This window comes from Amphiura filiformis, chromosome 5 (assembly GCF_039555335.1).
Source record: "Amphiura filiformis chromosome 5, Afil_fr2py, whole genome shotgun sequence".
Taxonomy (NCBI): Eukaryota; Metazoa; Echinodermata; class Ophiuroidea; order Amphilepidida; family Amphiuridae; genus Amphiura; species Amphiura filiformis.
The window spans coordinates 2,960,414-2,978,602 of NC_092632.1; the positions used below are offsets into that span (position 1 = coordinate 2,960,414).

At 35.1% G+C, this 18,189-nt stretch overlaps 1 protein-coding gene across 1 annotated transcript in view; it reads right to left on the bottom strand.

Moving 5' to 3' along the window:
- LOC140152477 (chromatin-remodeling ATPase INO80-like) overlaps positions 1-18,189 on the bottom strand; it is a 137,613-nt gene that overhangs the window by 45,958 nt on the left and 73,466 nt on the right. The window contains exons 31-32 of the mRNA XM_072174800.1: positions 10,015-10,132; positions 7,763-7,966 (exon numbers count right to left, since the gene is read on the bottom strand). Of these exons, the coding sequence (XP_072030901.1) occupies positions 7,763-7,966; positions 10,015-10,132 (322 nt within the window). The remainder of the gene's footprint in view (positions 1-7,762; positions 7,967-10,014; positions 10,133-18,189) is intronic.

Below are 18,189 nucleotides of genomic sequence, written 5' to 3' on the forward strand. Positions count from 1 at the left end.
CAGCTAGTTTGATAGGTTTAAGGGTATTGTTACATTGAAAGTATTAACCAATATGGAATGTTGAAAAGTGGATACATCCATTCAAATATCTTTTTCATGAAGTTGCAGAAGTATGCCCAGTCTCAATTTCAGTCAGTCTTATTTCTTCCAAGACTATAATTTAGAGGGTAAAAATATAGACATGTTCTTCATAACACATTCTTCATAAACAACAGAATCTCCTACATATTCTGCAATTTGGAAAGAGCTCAACTCAAAAATGAATTCTATCATATTTTAAATCCCCAAATCTAACAAAGACACTTCCCAATTTGCAAGCCATCTGAGTAAAACAAAGTGATACAATAATGGTTTGATAAATACAGATACCTCCTTCATCAAAATCAAAATAATAAAGCAAGTATACCAAATTTCCTGACAGAAATCATGTGGTCGGGAAACTGGGCAAAGTAATGTCTCTTTTACACAAAAAATATGGTAGACCACAGAACGAGCAACCCATTTACATCCCAAACTGTCTATACCCGGTCGTTGGAGCGTGAAAAATTAACCAGTGGGATGCGCCCTCCTTGCTGCAGCTGTTAATTCCCTTTTATTTTCTGGCGCTCGGTGTCTAATTAAAAATGCGAGTCATTGACCCTAGCTATTATAGATATAGAACAAAAAATAAAAGAGGGGGAGAAAGGTGAATCGGAGGTGAATGTTGCGTTAGCAATCGACTTGGGTGTGTGCACGCATGCCTGCTTGTCTCTCACAGGTTTAATTAAAAATTGGATAATTTTGCCACTGTAAAGTGTAAATTTATACCAGCACTGAGGACTAATTACAGATGTTAGGTTCACATTGTATAAAATAGTGATATTTTGATGATGCTCACATGAATGCCTCATGCTGCACATTGGTAGAATTCAGTATCGACAATTGAATATAATAGAATGAAATTGGACATATCCAAATTTGTTGGATTCATTTATTTGGTATAATTGCTGACCATTTTTCTTTTGATAATTGCCTTTATCTTCTGAAGATTTTCACTTAAACCAAATGATAAGCTGAGCTGATGAAGGTCTTGCCACCAAAGGATTTACTTATCCACAGAAAATAAACAACTTTTGAAACTGATGCTTTTTTTTTTTTCCTACTCAAACATGGATGGAGTTCCACATGTCATTCAATCATATACCACATTGATCTTACTTATGATGCAGTGTGTTGAACTGATAGGTTGAATATCTTTTGAAGACTGTGCATGATTGGTATTTTTTGTAAACATCCTGAAAAGATCTAATGCAATAACTGGGCATAGAGAGGAACTCCATCTACTGAACGACTTGTTTGTGACCCCCCCCCCCTTCATCCATGGAAGTGTTAGGCTGATACACACATGCATGAGCTAATGTGAGATTCAAATCGGTGCACCTGTACACATTTGTGGTTCAATCAAACCAGGTCAAACCAGAGACTCATGTACTTTCATCACACATGTATCCATAAAAGATAGAATAGCACAATACATTGAACCAACACATTCGTGTGTAAAAGCACTTAAATCCTAACACCAAAATTCAATAAATTAAGCAAGTTAGGGATGGGAATGAACACAGCCATGCATAATAGAGAACAATTATACAACTCATTGCCTGTTTCCTCATATTTACACTGATAACCTGGGTTAATGTATAACAAAATTCCAGTTCATGTAACACATGTGCTGTTTTCCAAACCGTAATTACATGCATTGTAGAAATATTGGTATGCTATAGCTGCTCTGTGATAGTCCGACAAGTGGGACCTGTTTTTTCTTAGTTACAAGACTAATCTACTCAGACTCAGAGCGCTCAAGAAAGATTCCTTCTACTGTATGCTGATTGATTACCTTGTTAAAAAAAAGTACTACTGGTCACACAACTTTGCGACTCTGACCTTAAACTAATTTACATAATTATAACTTAAGTATCTAATAGTCTATTCTGATTCACCTAGCACTGTAGTTCATTAGAAAACCCTTTGCGTCATAATTATGAGGTAGCTCGCACTTAAGGATTCCAACACCTTTGCTGATGTATTAGGTAAGGTGATTTCTACTGTCTGCTTCACCCAACACAGATCTTGGGAACAGGTTAAGGGGTTACTACACCCCTCGATAAATTTGTGTCTATTTTTGCATTTTTCTCAAAAACTAATAACACAGTGGTAACAAAAGTTATGTATATTATAGGGGCAAGGAATCCAATTACTACACTGGAATTTCAGTGACCCAAAACAAGTGGTTCGTAATTTATGATAAGAAATAAGGTACCGCTAGAATGTACCTCATATATATTGAACCGCTTGTCTTGAGTCACTGAAATTTCAGTGTAGTATTTGGATTCCTTGCCCCAATAATATACATAACTTTTGTTACCAGTGTGTTATTAGTTTTTGAGAAAAATGCAAAAATAGTCACAAACTTACCACAGGGGTGTAGTACCCCCTTAAAGAGCATGGGACCTCCACCACTGTCCAAAATAGTGAATTGAACTAACATCAGTAATATTGATATCTTCCTAATCATGCTAGCTGCCCAATAGAAGAACTGCACTGAGTCCCGCATTGATAACAACACCTGTACAAAATACAGGTTACTCCAAATAAGATTTTACTTTTTCGCCAGCCCATTCGGGCTGGTACCTGTTTCAGGTTTGGGGTCAGTTTACTCAAGAGATTATATTTTAGTGGTATTGGAATGATTTTTTTTTTTACTTTTTGTGGTTAAATTTTTAAAAATATTTTAATTGATTTGTTAGGAAAAGTAAGTATGTTTTGCTGCGTTTCAACGAACGAAAACGCAGTGAGTATTACCAAAGTTATGTTTGAACTAATTAATTATGACTTTAAAAGTTTAAAGGCCTAAATGTAACAATAATAGTTAATATATATAGCATCATATGGTCAGCAGAAGAAAATCTGACATCACCTATGATGTCATATCAGTGTCCTTGACCGGGGTCCTTACTCCTTGACCACTGAACAGCGTGATATCATGTTGATAACAGATCTATAGAATCAAAATCTTCATCATATCCCCAGATCATATCACAGATTCTCAACAATCTGTGATCATATGGACCATATTGATGTGAAAGTAGTTATCTATCATATCCTGTGTCGTTTTATGGATAAAAATGACTCAAAATGTTATTGATGAAATGGTTGCTATCATAAACATCAGTTTTGTCTTTTCAACGGGAAAAATCCGATGCAAAATAAAGTTTTTAGGGCCTAGCTATACTATGGGCATAATTTATGCATATAGTATTGAACAATGTACCCCATTTGACATGCACTTATAGATAAATAAATTGTCTTACTTTATTAATTTAATAACTTCTTTATTATAAATAAAATGACACATAACTATTTGATTCATAAAATTACATTCAACAAAATGATTGAAGAGAAAACACACAAGGCACTAGGCAGACTGTTATAGAATGGAGTATGTAAGATGCCATGTCCATAGCTTCGCAGGAGTTTCCGACTAGCAATCAACATGATCAGCACATTCAGAAAAACACAGTTTAAGAGTGAAGATTGTAGTGAGTAACCAGTCCTTTATAAATGTGCTGGCCACTATCTATTATAATATAGTAGGCTTAAACTATACATTGCTAATTAATTAAGTTATTTTAAAATAAAATGTACATGTAAGTTAACTCAAACCGGCAGTGTATATAATCGAAAGCAGTGAAATCGGACATTCCTAAGCGAAGATATTGAGTTCGTAAGTTCTGGTATTACAAAATTGGAAATTGAGATATCGTGGGTAAAAAGCTGAAAAGACAAAAAAAACCAACGACAACAACAACAACAACAACAACAAAACAAACAGACCAGAACAATTTGGAGTACATGTAATGAATTAAAAGAGTTGACATGAGATTAGGAATTAATGTTTTCTGCTGTTTCAGTGTGCATGTTCTCATCGTTGATGGTTTGGTGGACTGTCATGTAGATGTAAGCGTGATCCTAAAAATGCCTTTCACATTGACCAAAACTAATTACAAGACCTCTTCTACATTGAGGCTGGCTTTCCCTTTTAAAGGGAATTTTTATTAGGGAGTATGCCTAATCATAATCTCATTTTGAGTCCTCACATTTGAATATAAATGTCCCTTGGGGAGAGCTTCTTTTTTTCAATATATAGATCTCTTTTCTTTTTTTCCTTTTTAGAAAAGAAGAAAATAAAATTATGTGCATCATCAAAGACTGAAATTCAGAAATGAACCAATCTTTATTAGCTCATTGGTATTCATCTCAGACTTGATACTGATGGTCATTCCAGTATGGCTGAAGTCATTAAGATAAAAACAATAAAAAGCCAATTAAAATGCAATAATTGAATGAGATGCCAGATGTCCAGTGCTCTGTCCAGACACCTAATGGGATTACACTAGGCAAAACAAATCAAATTAAACACAATCAAGCATGGCTTAGGTGGCTATCAGGGGAAATTAATCAAGTTTCCTCCTTTTCTTTCTTCTCTGCCTCCTCCTCCTCCCTCTTCTTTTGGTAAATGACTTTTAATTACTTGTATGTACTTAAATGCATTTATGTAACAAATATTTATTAATTTACTTCATTTCATTGAATTTCTGCCTTGTAGATGATTTTAAAAACAAGCTGACAAGTATGTAGTGAGCTAGGGAGAGATTGTGTATTTTAATGAAAAACAAATTTGGCTTGATGCTGGAATTGAACTTCTCATGAAATTGGTATTGTCACAATTTACTATTCCTACAACAGGGACATTCCTCAATTGAAACTATCAATCCTACGGTCACAACAAAATGAACTTTGAGCACAGAAGGATTACATATGAGTGACTGATCTTAGTCATCCAGTAGCTTTTAAGAGAGTTTTGGAATTGAATCAAATACTGGAACTTAATTTTTGCAACTTTGCGACATTGAATCTGGAACCACCAGACTTCATCAGGCAACTGACCCATTGAAAAGATTACATGTTAACAGACCAACTTTTCTAACTTTACTCTCTTTTCCATTTTCTCACCCACCCACAATCATAAAGTAACGTTAAATTAAACTTCCAAGAAATTTGGAAGGTGGAATCAAGACTCAAAGAGTACCGACTCAAAATTGGTGTGTAAAACTATGGTAAATCCACCATTTTGATGTGTTGCTTATGGAGGGCAAATAGTATACCTCTGGTGTTTTTGGCAAGAATCCATAACGATAGTTTGCATCTTTGAGCTTGAGCATTATAAAGGTTTGTACACTCAGTACTTAGTGTGCATATTTGGCACAACACATTACATATAGAATGCACACAACAACGCAATAATCAAAATTATCTTAAGGTACACTACCGTAAAACCCCGTCTACAAGCATATATAGTGTCTTTGATGAAAGTTAAATTAATACGATACTTACGTAAATATACCAATACAATGGATTGGTCTTACAATAATACTTGCTTGTATGTGCTTGGATCTATAATTTATTTGCTGTAATTCCATAATGGCACCTGGATTAATTTAGCTTTTATCAGAAGCACTCTATATGCTTGTAGACGAGGTTTTACGGTATTTGCCGTCCATGAACGACATGCAAACATGGTGGAGTTTGTCATCTTTGCCTCTACATGTACCTTGAATGTAACAGAATTCAACAATTAATAGATTCACAGAGAAGATATCTTCCCATTATGCATTTCTCCCAATTCAGTTTTCTGTACTGATCTAGTGTAACATGGGTCGATAGTGACAAAGAGTGCCTTAATAGTTTATGGAATGATGTGGGGCCGTAGTGGTCAGCGACAACCTGTAAAGTGTGCTGAGGCTTGTGGATCAACGTCTAGGCGTTGTGCCTGTGCGTAGCACACTATAAATCACTGCTTTTTTTTTTTTTTTTTTAAATGAACAGAGCACATCTATCGACCCATGTTTAGCCAGTCTCTTCTCAACATGAGAACAAAGGGAACCTGTACAAAGCAATAGGAGTATCAATTGCTGAATGGTAAGGTATCTTCCCTGAGATTCTCATATAATAATAAAACGTTAAACATTAACCATTAATGCATCAACAACCTGTTCTTCCTATGGTCAATATGTCCAATTATGTGCTCTGCCACCTCTAGCCGCTAATGGCTTGTATTATGTCATTTTTGTCGGCAATGATTAAATGTGTGCAAACAAACGACATGATTTCTCCATGGTGATTGATGGATTACTACTTGTTGACGTTATTGCTCCATCAAACACATCGTGTTCCGACTAAATCATCCATGTTAACTTACAGATATCGTCATATTCATACCTTTCTTGTAATATCTCATGCAATGATATTTCCAATGCAAGACGTTTTTCCATCAAATTATATTGTCTCAAGCTACGCAGATCATGTTTGTTGAAATTTATTACATTTCATACAGTACTTGTCTTTATTTCTTTTTCCACAAGAAGTCAAATATAAAGGATGATTTTTCCAATGGAATACCTTTTTCCATTAAACTAAAATTAATTAATATGTCTCTATCTACAAACATGTTATGTAAGATACGACAGTTTGTATCCAGCTAATAGCATGACATGCATGCATGAATAAGATGCACTTTTCTAGATGTACCCAAGCAGAATAAAATAGACAAATTAAATTGACTTGGGTTTCTACAGCATGAAGAAGTAACGAAACAAGTGGGGTTAATATGTGCAACATTATTAGTATCAAGGTCCAAGAATATGGTTGTCCTGCCTCTCTTGTCAACCAAAGAACATTTCTGAATAAAATGGCCTGCTAACTAGGGAACATGATACCCGCCACAAAATGTTTCCATCTTTAAATGCTTAGGCGACAAAAGATAAATGACCTTAAATATTACCAATATCTTTTGCAATATTTATTTTGAAATATATAAAAACAAAACCATTTGGGTCGGCAGTAATTTGTCGCTGATTAACTAATATCCATGAGCTCTTTTGTTGCTATGTTTGAAACTGCAATACTGTGTCTGGATAAACATGTGATATATTGCATGGAATGAAACATTTAAAATGAAATGAAATATTACTTGATATAAAAGCTTACTCATTTATTTAATGCATCAGCCTGCTGATTCACTTAAACATAAATCACAATTAATGTTGCTACATAAAACATACTATATCTGTTTCCATTCTTGTATGTCTGGCACAAATTCTCACTGATGATAGAAGGAAATACAGGAGAGGATGGTATCAGTACTTCAAAGGTTTCCTCATTGTTGCATATTTTTATAGAATGGAATAAGGAAAGTGATCCTACTTTGGAATCAAACAAAGGGCTGCAGGATTGCAATACCTGCTCTTTAACCACTTGGCCATTGGAGTTTGATCATTAGGCACTCGGACTTTGATTATGCAACTCAAAATGTGTTTTTTTAAAGAACAGTCTTTTTTTAAAAACAGAATTAACATTGAAAATTATTTGAGTATCATCTCATTGAGTACTGTTCAGACAACTGCACACTTGCACCCAAGGTACTGAAATCTCATATCAATGAAAAGTACTTTGGTCAGCAGCCCGAGAACAGAAAGAATGTAAATCAGGGATGTCAGTTTCTGATCCTTAAAGTGTATATAGTGATTATAGGCCTGCAATAACTGGAACTCCTTATTGCAAGTTTTGCTAAGGTCTCTGCTTTCCATACTTTTTTGATGATCCTTCAAGCAAACAAACAAACAAACAAAAAGACAAACCCTTTTACAAGTTCATTATGACCTACCTGTGAAGTTAAATCCATAGGCTGCATAGGCAGCTGCTGTGCCAGCTACTGCACCGGCTCTTGCCCCAGCAATAGCTGCAGCAGCAGTACCCACTTTACGAGGTCTTCCAGGTCTACCAGGGGGCTTCTTGGGTCCTATAGGCTTACTTCTAGGTCTCCCACGTCCTCTTTTGCCAGTTTGCATAGGCTGTGATGGTGTTTGTTCTGTTGATAACAAAAATGTTTCTATTTTGTAACAGCTAATGATACATTTTACTTTCAGTGTTGAATTGGTAATGTTGAATCTTTCAGCATGACCTAAATTAGAAATTTAATCAAGTGGACTTGACCCAAGAGAGCAAGATATATCACTTAGAATAATTTGTTGCTTTTAAGTGGAATTTGCTGGTGTGATCCCCAAAGCTACATTGGCTGAGGAAATGATCACGACAGCAATCAGTAGGACTAAATCTTGAGTGCATTGGTTCAATCCCCAACAGTTATCATTATTTTCTCCTTATATTTATTATGATAGTTTGCCCAAGCTTCCCTTTCTGTTTAAAAACTAACATAGAAGTACATTATTATAACTTTTAACTCTTTACATGCGGGTGTCGACTGCAAACAACAAGTTTCAATTTTTTTGAATTCACAAAAATTTAAGAATTGTACATTTGTACCATATTTGGAATCAGCATGAAATATGCATTAAAATGAGTAGCAACATGCCAAGTATTGGATTCGTGGTTCTTGAGAAAGCTCTTGATATTTTGAGAAAAATTCTCAAAACTTGGGACTTTCTTATGTTGAAACCTGTGGCTGCCATGCAGAGCATTAAGGGCTTTAATCCAGAAACATTGATGGAAAGGCTGTCATGTTTGGAGACTTTAATCTCAATTAGGCTCGAAAACATAATTTGTTTTATAAGTTTTCAAATTAGTTTGAAACATAATTGATCTTAATGATGGAGAGACTGCCATGTTTGAAGACTAATCTCTATCAAGCTTGAAAACATTCTTTATAGATATTGAATTCTTAATATCACACTTAAACGTGTCTAAAAGAAGCTTAACCATACCATTTATATTGACTGATAAATATTGATACAATGTACAGTTGCTGGACTTGTCTGTAACCACATGAGCTGCACTTAATGATGTGAACAGACCGTCTGATATGCTAAACATGCATAAATTGGCAAATACTTAACACATTAATCCACATCATACGAGTTCTTACAAAGTGGACCTTGGTGCTTCTATTTATAAGTCTCCCTTTAATGGTCAATCATTGGGCTATTCCAGTTGAAATCCTTACACCCCTATGGAAGACATGGCCTTAAGCAGTCAAATTAGCTCAATCGATAAGGCATTCAACTTTGGTGCGAGAGGTTGCGGGTTTTAACCCTGACGGTGCCTAGTACGCTCTCATGGAAAAATTGAGTTAGCTTGAAATTCCCCTGGACAAGGAACTCACTGCTAATTTGTCTCGTTGTAACCCGTACAAAACTCGGGGAGCTGATCCTGGTTGCGAATGTTATTTGTGGAATGTCTAGGGTGTGCGCTCTTGAAGCAGCAAAGTCCCTGAATGGTTGTTTAATGGTTTATGGAATGATGTTGGGCCGTAGTGGTCAGCGACAACCTGTAAAGTGTGCTGAGGCTTGTGGATCAACGTCTAGGCATTGTGCCTGTGCGTAGCGCACTATAAATTGGGAGATTAAGGCCACGTCTTCCATAAGGGGTGTATGTATTTCAACTAGAATAGCCCATTGCATCATTTGTCTGTCTGGTTTATTTTTTCATTCGGGATAACTTATTAGGTTCAGAGCAATTACCAAGAGTGGTTGGTAAAACTGTATTAACCAGTGCCTTGATGTTGACCAGCATCATGGAGCATGCACTTAATTCAACATCAATGCATACAAATACTTCTTTTTGACACTTTCTCTCCAAAAGAGTCACAAGCTAGTCTACAGCTTGTTGGTAAAACTGTATTAACCAGTCGTTCAAGCTACAGTTTGTGACATCATACCACCTACACCTTATTGTATTTACGGTTAGGGAAAAATTAGGAGTAAAATTAAGGAATAAGTTGAGATTTGATCTTTGAAAGTGGCCAAAAAGGAAAATTACATCTTTGCCATATTCAGACAGAAAAATGAAGGATTCATTAGCTCATTTGGTTTGCTTCTCTTTTTGCTTTGTTATTGAAATAACTAGTTATGCATAACGTAATATGGTGAGGCTTTAAAAACCTCCTGTATTGCTACCTACCTGAATTGCTATCATTCATAGACCAGTTACTGTCATCATCTACTATAACCAGGGCATCATTACTGTTCTCATCCTGAGGCATTAAAAAGCTGCTATCCTGCTCACTGCCTACAGATACCTGAAGAAAAAGAAGAAAAGAAATAGCAAATTTATTATACATGAAAGTCTATATATTATTTTCCGATTCCAACAGTTTGTATTTTTCAATTCACTCTCCAAATCTTGTCAAGTTTTGCTGTGTCCAATGTCAGAACATAGCTTTCCTGCTGTTGTTATTACGCACACTACTAACTGCTCTCCTGGGTTTTCTATCTACAGAAATAAGATGTACTTTTATTCAAGTGATGCAGAAACCATTGTTTGCAGCCTGCAATACACAATGGGACAAGAACATGCGAAGAGGTCTAATGTTTATGTCCAATGGTCATAGTTCCACAAACAAGTTTTATCCTATTTTTCTATTTAAACAAACATTTTTATTTTTCTAGTGGTAACATTACATAAAATACCAATCAATAGGCATCTCACAGATGTATCAAACTAGAATTTAATTTTAAAGGGATCAAAATTTCATCTTGTATTTGGGTTTCTAGGTCAAACTAGGGAAACACAATGTTTTACCTTTAAATCCATGAAGAGCAAAACATATCTGCACTCAAATGAACTATTATGCACAATACTTTTACCACATCATAAAATCAAAGGGCTGTTGACAATAAAACAGCATATTCAAGAAACAAGCAAAAACAACACATAAACACAAATGCCGAAGGAGAAAATTGACTGATCAAAAATTTCTAATCAACAAACTACAGGTATTAGCAGATCATGTATCACGCACACACAAATCAAGTCGAATCTTGGCCCTTATACAATGACACAATAAAGCCACGTGTACTTACATCAGGCCAGTAAAATCACACAGTATTAGATTTTCAACATCAAAATGTCCTATAGCTTGCCATTTCATCTATGCACCATTCTGTCGACACCAGGCAATTGTAATTTACCCAACTTTACAATAACACTCCTGTTCAAGCATAATATTGCCGTAAAAATCTTCCAATTACTCTTGGCTGCCCAAATTCAGCTCAATTACAGCAAAATCCAATTTGACCTAACCCAACCAAGCTTCATATACATGGCAAGCTTTTCGGCTTCTCAGATGACAACAACTTTACGTCACTGATAAAGTTTCATTTTGTATTTGATCAAGGTGTACTAATATTGTTCAAACGGTTGACTTCTATAAAAATGGTTATTTTCACATGATTGATTTTTTCCGGCATAACAATGTCAAACTTTTTCTAATTTCACTAATTACAAGTTCCCTGCATAAACTTTTATACTAAACATTTTAATTTGGCAAAAAACTGTGAACACTAAGTATCACAAAATAATAATACACCCATTCAGCATTAATATTTACTCAAAACCCAACATTAAACTATTATGTGATGAAAAAAGGTAATCCAAACTACAGAATGAAAAAAAAGCTTCAACAACAACAAAAAAACAAAAACAAAACCAAGATGCACAATTAGGTTAAACCATCTTCTTGTTTTACTTTATACTTTTTTCACAAATAATGATCACAGCAGGTTTCATGTTGAGTCTTTCACTTAATTCAATCCACTATGTTAAGACAGAATGCCAACCTAAAGAAACTTCTGTCAATGTCACTTCCTCTTTAGTGCGTCTTGTCTCAAATAGCAACGCCATTTGGATGTCACAGTGGCAGCTTTGAATCGCACACTTTAACCTAATCATGCAGGGATTATACATATATGTAGAACAACCCACAAATATATATAAAACTTAAATGGGATCTGAATGGGTCCAGCATCAAAAAGTGGACCCCCTTATTTGAGAGCAAAGTGTGAACCCTGGTTGCATATTCGCTACTTGCACGGTTCCGCCATTATGCACTATGTGCGGGGAGAGCCTCGAACTGGCAGCATAAATGAATGGGAATTGAACCAGTCATGGAACATTCTGTGTAAGGTTACATAATTGTTCCTTTCATATATGCTGCCAATTCTCCGCACACAGTGTATAATGGCAGAACCATGCAATTTCTTTTTGACACTTGGTTTACAATCCATCAACCAAGTGGTGCAGGCTCATAATCAGCAGAGAGGATAAATTAGAACATCCTTCATGTATTTATCATCGTTTATATATAATATAAATAATAGGGGTCCAAGCATTTACCCGTGGGGTACACCATAACTTATATTAAAAAAATTCAGCTTTAATATTAACATTTACAATGTTTGTGGAATATCATCGTAAGGACAATTAGTTTCTAAAAATATTCTTCTTAAAATATGTTAAACAAACGGCTCATTATACCAACATTCTCATTATTTTGTGATGTTATTATTTTTCTGCCATAATTTAATAGCTACACAAAATGTATAGACTTTGAAAGAGCAGACTTATGACTTGAATCTTCTCATCATTTTTGAACCTAGTTGCAGCTCGATGAAAATAAAAATGTTAATCACAATGCAAAAATGCAAAATCCTCTGCAAAGTTGAATAAACTGCACACAGGTGCCTATAATAAAATGTTAATCAAAAAAGGAAATGGTTAGAGGTATTTAGAAGGGTAGGTTTTCATTTAAAATGTAAATTCTTTTAATTGATTTATAATTATTAGCTATGCTCAATGAAAGTCATGAAGTGCACTCCTGGTTCAATAAAGTCAAAAATGTTAATCGAAATGTAAAAATGCATAAAAAGCTCTGCAAAGTTGAATAAACTGCACACAGGTGCCGATAGTTAGATGTTAATCAAAAAAGAAAAGGAGGTATTTATAAGGGTAGGTTTTCATTTAACATGTAAATCCTTTTAATTCATTATTTTTAATTACTTTTAATTAAATTAATGAAAGTACCCTCATGTTTCACTAATTGCAAGTTAATGTTTTTTTCTTATCTATTTAGAAGGGTAGATTTTCATTTAAAAGTTCAAACCATTTAATTGAATTATAATTTTTATACTTAGCTGCAGCTGGATGAAAGTACACAGCTGGTTTACTGATATCAAGTTAAACAAAATGGTAATGTCAATAAGAATGCAAAAGTGCATACAAACTAAGTTGTATAACATACACACATATGTATATATACTACTCTGCCACCCCCACGCCTGTTGTGAATTTGCTCGTCCCGAAGCGCTAGGCTTTTCTCCACAAGTGATCAATACAGTGGGGAGAAAGGGCATTGCTAGAGGCATTGTAAGGCAATAATTTGCTTGAATTGTTTTTGCAAAATGAGTGTTTGATTGATTACCAGAAAACAAAACATTTTGTATAGATTTCTTGACTAATTCAGAATAGTATAGAAATAAGCACAGATTTTTAATTCTCACTGCACAGATTTTTATTCTCACTGCACGAATGTGCCAGTAGGCACATTGAAATAGCCCCTTACAACATCAGTCATGCCATTTGCTCCATGATGATGATGCAATATTGTAGCATTTCTATCAGGACAACTGCTACACTACGGCTCAGCTGCCCCAAGTTTGATTGATTTCCCACTCCAGATTAAGTGGAAAGTTGTGCTAATAAAGCCATAGATACAGGCGTGATACTAATTGTTACCTGGAAACAGGGAATGGATATTATCACTCAGAAATTGCACAATTTACCAAGTATCATTTCAATCAACCTGTCTTCCCTTTTCATATACTTATTCTAGGAAGTTGTCTGTAACATTTCAGAATACAATGAAACATGGTAGCAGGGTTGCCACCGTGAGCACGCTTTATGTGCACAATTGGGTTACATGGCCTGCCATACTTCATAAATGTTGCTGTATTTTGCTAAAAATCAACCTAGATTTGAAATTGCAAGGGTATATGGTAATTTTATGGTTTATGGTAATTTTATGGTTATTCCTTTTAATTTTACTTTTATAGATTTTCACAGGGTTTTGAATCTCCAAAGAGGTAAATTGACCTTTTTAAGTTTTTATGGCACTTTCTTGGTCCATCACTAATACCTAATGTATTCAATTAACCATATAGGCACTATCTGCCTAATTATTGGCCTGTAAGTCTAAGAACTATTTTGATTGGTTACAAAGAGGACTATATCAATTATTGAGCCAATCAGAGATATGGTATAAAGAATAGTCATAGGGTTGAAGTGGATTAAGCTTAAAATTGATGAGAGATCTAAAGCTTTATTTTGATGGTTACTCAGGTGATTATATCCTGTAATTAACCAATCCGGGGCACTGTAAGAAAGGCAGTAATGCCGATTGGGGCTGATTGACCATCCACTCAATTGGTGATTTCTTTACTGCAAAAGTGCTTTAAATATTAGGATTTTGGATGCCTTTTCTTTTGACTCAATATTGGGCAGGTACTTCCCACCACATGCTTGATATGATGCCTTTGATCTGAAACATTGCGACTGGATGGATGCCACACTTATTTCTCATTGTATCCAAAAATGAGTGGGTCACTAATTCCTATGCCATTCTCAAATGAATGCTATGCATATATTCGTTCCAATACTTAAAGTGGCTTGTTGCTTTTATCTCAACCATGTCAATTATGTCCAATACCTTTCGACAATTTCCAACAACTTTCCGAAACAGAGTTTAAACCATATAAATCTGCCCGTCTTTTTACATTTGATGGTTAAATAGAGCTTGAGTAGATATGCTTAAATATTGTGCTAGGGTGTGATTTATGAGCACAATGACAGGGTAATAGTAGACGTTATGAGGGCACGTTTGCTCTAGCTTGTCACGGTGGCGGACGCACCACGTCATTATGTTTGACGTTAATTGCACCCATGATATTTCTTACAAATATTTCTTGTGAATACCAAGACTGCCGTTGACGTAAGACCCATTTTTTGGTGAGTATCTTCCTATGCTTCCTAGATATATGCTTCTATTTCTAACAAAATGTTTCTTTTCTTATTCTGTTCACTATGACACAGAAAGTGTCCTCTACATTTAAAGGGGCATCTCTTTTTGGAGTAGGTGGGGGATGAGGCTGTGGATCACAAAATGCCCATTTAATCCTAGTATATATTCAATGTATGGGGCTCATACATTAGTTTCAATTTTCATTTGCGGAGCACAGAGCAAGTTTAGAATACAGAACACCACTTTAATCTCAACCCTTATCTCAAAATTATATCCTAAATGCACTACTACTAACTAATATTAGGCATGTCCACTAAAAATTGAAGTACTTTTAAATTGATTCAGACCTAACTTATTGGATGGGAATTGATGAAAGAAACATTTTGGCGTTTAAATAATCTTAATCGGACGTTTCATTCCAGAGATATGGCCTTTCGAGTGTCACGGTTTTATATAGGGCTGCTAGAACATGTTAAAAAGTTAAAGTCCAAAAGGAATACTAACAGAAAGTGCAACTTTAAGGTACTTTTTCTTAATGTATTTATTAACTATCTTATCTGGAACATTATATTTGCTTATAACAACATGAAAATAAGATCATCCTGAAAATTTAATCGATTTTGTTGACATACAACAAAAACTATAAGACCTCAAAACCCATGGTTTTGTTTGTTGAAACCTCAAGCATGATCATAGATGGCCGCCATGGAAAATATCTCCATAGAGGAGATGAACAATAAGTGCATTATTTCAAATGAAAAGCGGTAGTCTTAAACATTGTTCAATCTTTTAAGGTCAGCACATTTTATCTTCAAAAATTATTATATTTCATCATGGCATAAGTTTGGTAACATTAATCACTACCAATTTTGAGAAATTTGCTCCAACTCAAAGGTTGTCTTTACTACATTGAGCAATACACTGTGTGCATGGAAGCCATGATGGTCCCCGGTTTTTATACTCCCTATGAAATGGACATGGTAGTGAGAAGTGCACGGGAAGTGCATGATTTGAGATGGGGCATGTAGGCTTAAACATTCTTAAATTTCTTAACATCCTACACATTTTGTCTTCATAAATAGTTAAATTTTATGAGTATGTAAGTTTGCTTGTCTGATTCACTCCAAATTCGGAGATAATTGCGTTTGAACACCTGATGCACGGAATGGTGTCACTTCAACCTGTTGTAGTTCTCATCTCATTAAATTTTTCATTAAAAAAGTTGATCTCTTCATGCAGGAAGGTCCTCTCTATTTACTGACCAAACAGGAAAAAGTTTGGTGATTGTTTTCTGGTGGAATCAGGAATTTCTTGAAACACCCTGATATAGGCCTACATTTGGATCAAAACAAGTATGTACGCCATTTAACATGCTTGGGATTTCTTGTATCGATCAGTTTCTCCATAGACAATACGTGTGTGAGTGCACGCACACAGTAAATGAAAAATCGTTCTAGTGGAAACTGTATTGAGAGTGGGCATCCCTACTAATATCCCAAACCCATATTCTGAACTGAAAACTAACTCTTATCCTCTTACAAGAGGAAAGAAAATGAGCAAGGTACACCAACTTGATGTAGGGTAACAAGTAAAATACAGGCTAGACAGTATGCAAGGGGGGGGGACAAAAACAGCAAATATAGGCATTAGAAGTATGCAAAGTTCAATAGCCAAAAATGACTAGTTCCAAGGCTCACAGAAGTGCTGGACAAATGGGAATACAAAAGTACACAAGTGATGAAAATCTTAAACACGATAAACCAAACAACCAATGTAGGCACAAAAAGTCTGATGGCCAAGTAGCAGACAAACAAAACCAAAAAGACAAAAAAAAAAAAAAAAAAAAAAAAACACATTTCAAGCAAATAAACTGCTCTTCTGAATTTACACTCAATTGGTTTGCAATAGTGATGTATTGCTTTTTGATAGCGATAGTCAATCACTAGTCAAAAGCGATGCATTGCATAGGTAGTCAGTTTCAGTATATTTTAATAATCATGATTGATAAAACTTGAGGGGTTCTGCTTGCAGATTAATTATTGAATTGGATGATTTGGTGATTTTTTATTTAAATTATTTGACTTTCATAATAACATATATTAGACTTGTAAGTGATGATTGGTCAATGAAGTTTAAGCAACATGCTCACAAGCTTTGTAAATGCAATGGTTATAGATCTATAACTGGTGAGTCTAAATTCAGTTGTACAGCAATACTGTTGCACCCTTTGTATACTCAAAATCAAAATCTTGGGGTAGGGACCCGTGAAATATAGACATTTTATTCCAAAGGTGGTTTTTATACATTTCTCTGGGGAGGGGCAACAGTATAATTTTTGCCTACTTTGTGACCAAACTAAACTAGACAGACAGACAGATGATACCTTTTTAATAAAGCTAATAAAAGTGCTGTATAAATGGTCTATTCCAGTTGAAATTCATACACCCCTATAGAAGACATGACCTTAATCTTCCACACAGGGAGTGTGAATTTCATATGGGTGACTCCATTTGAAATCTACACCTCCCTGTGTGGGAGATTAAGGTCATGTCTACCATTGGGGGTACATGGATTTCAACTGGAATAGCCCATATCATCCCATTATTAGTTCTGAAGCTACCAGCAATAATGTTCTGTCCTCATCATTTTATAAAAACCCTGGTACAAAACATATACGATTTAGTAAAATATAATGTATGTATAATCATTGCAGACGGGAACATGATCAATCACTGTAATTAAGCATGTTGCTCATATGCCTAATGTAAAATGATGAGAGCAAAATCAAATTAAAGTACGGTTGTTATAAAACTACGGATGAACTTGGTTTCAACTCATGGATAGCACCAGCTGCGCTTCACTTTTCATTGTAAAATCAAATATAGCATTGATAAAAACTGAAACGAAAATAAGAATCAATCTCAAAATCGGACTGAAAGAAGCATTAGCCTATTGTGAAATTGCAATACAGGCAAAACAGTGTGCGATAGAAAAGTGCCATTTTGACAGTTCATAACATTGGAACCAGAGGATGATTTAAGGAAGCCCCATCATGCACTGCAAACGTGTTATCACCAGAGTTTCAACTGCCACTTTACTTTTCAAATCCCATTGAATTCTGTGCAAAAGATGTTGTTTAAGAATAGTGCGTGTGTCATTATTACTTAGTCGATTTCAGATCTAAAGTGATGTATGCATGAAGGATAATTCACACCTTCTGTAGGTAACATAAAATGTGAAATCGACCAGCATTGTGAATGCATTTTTATTGTAAATATATC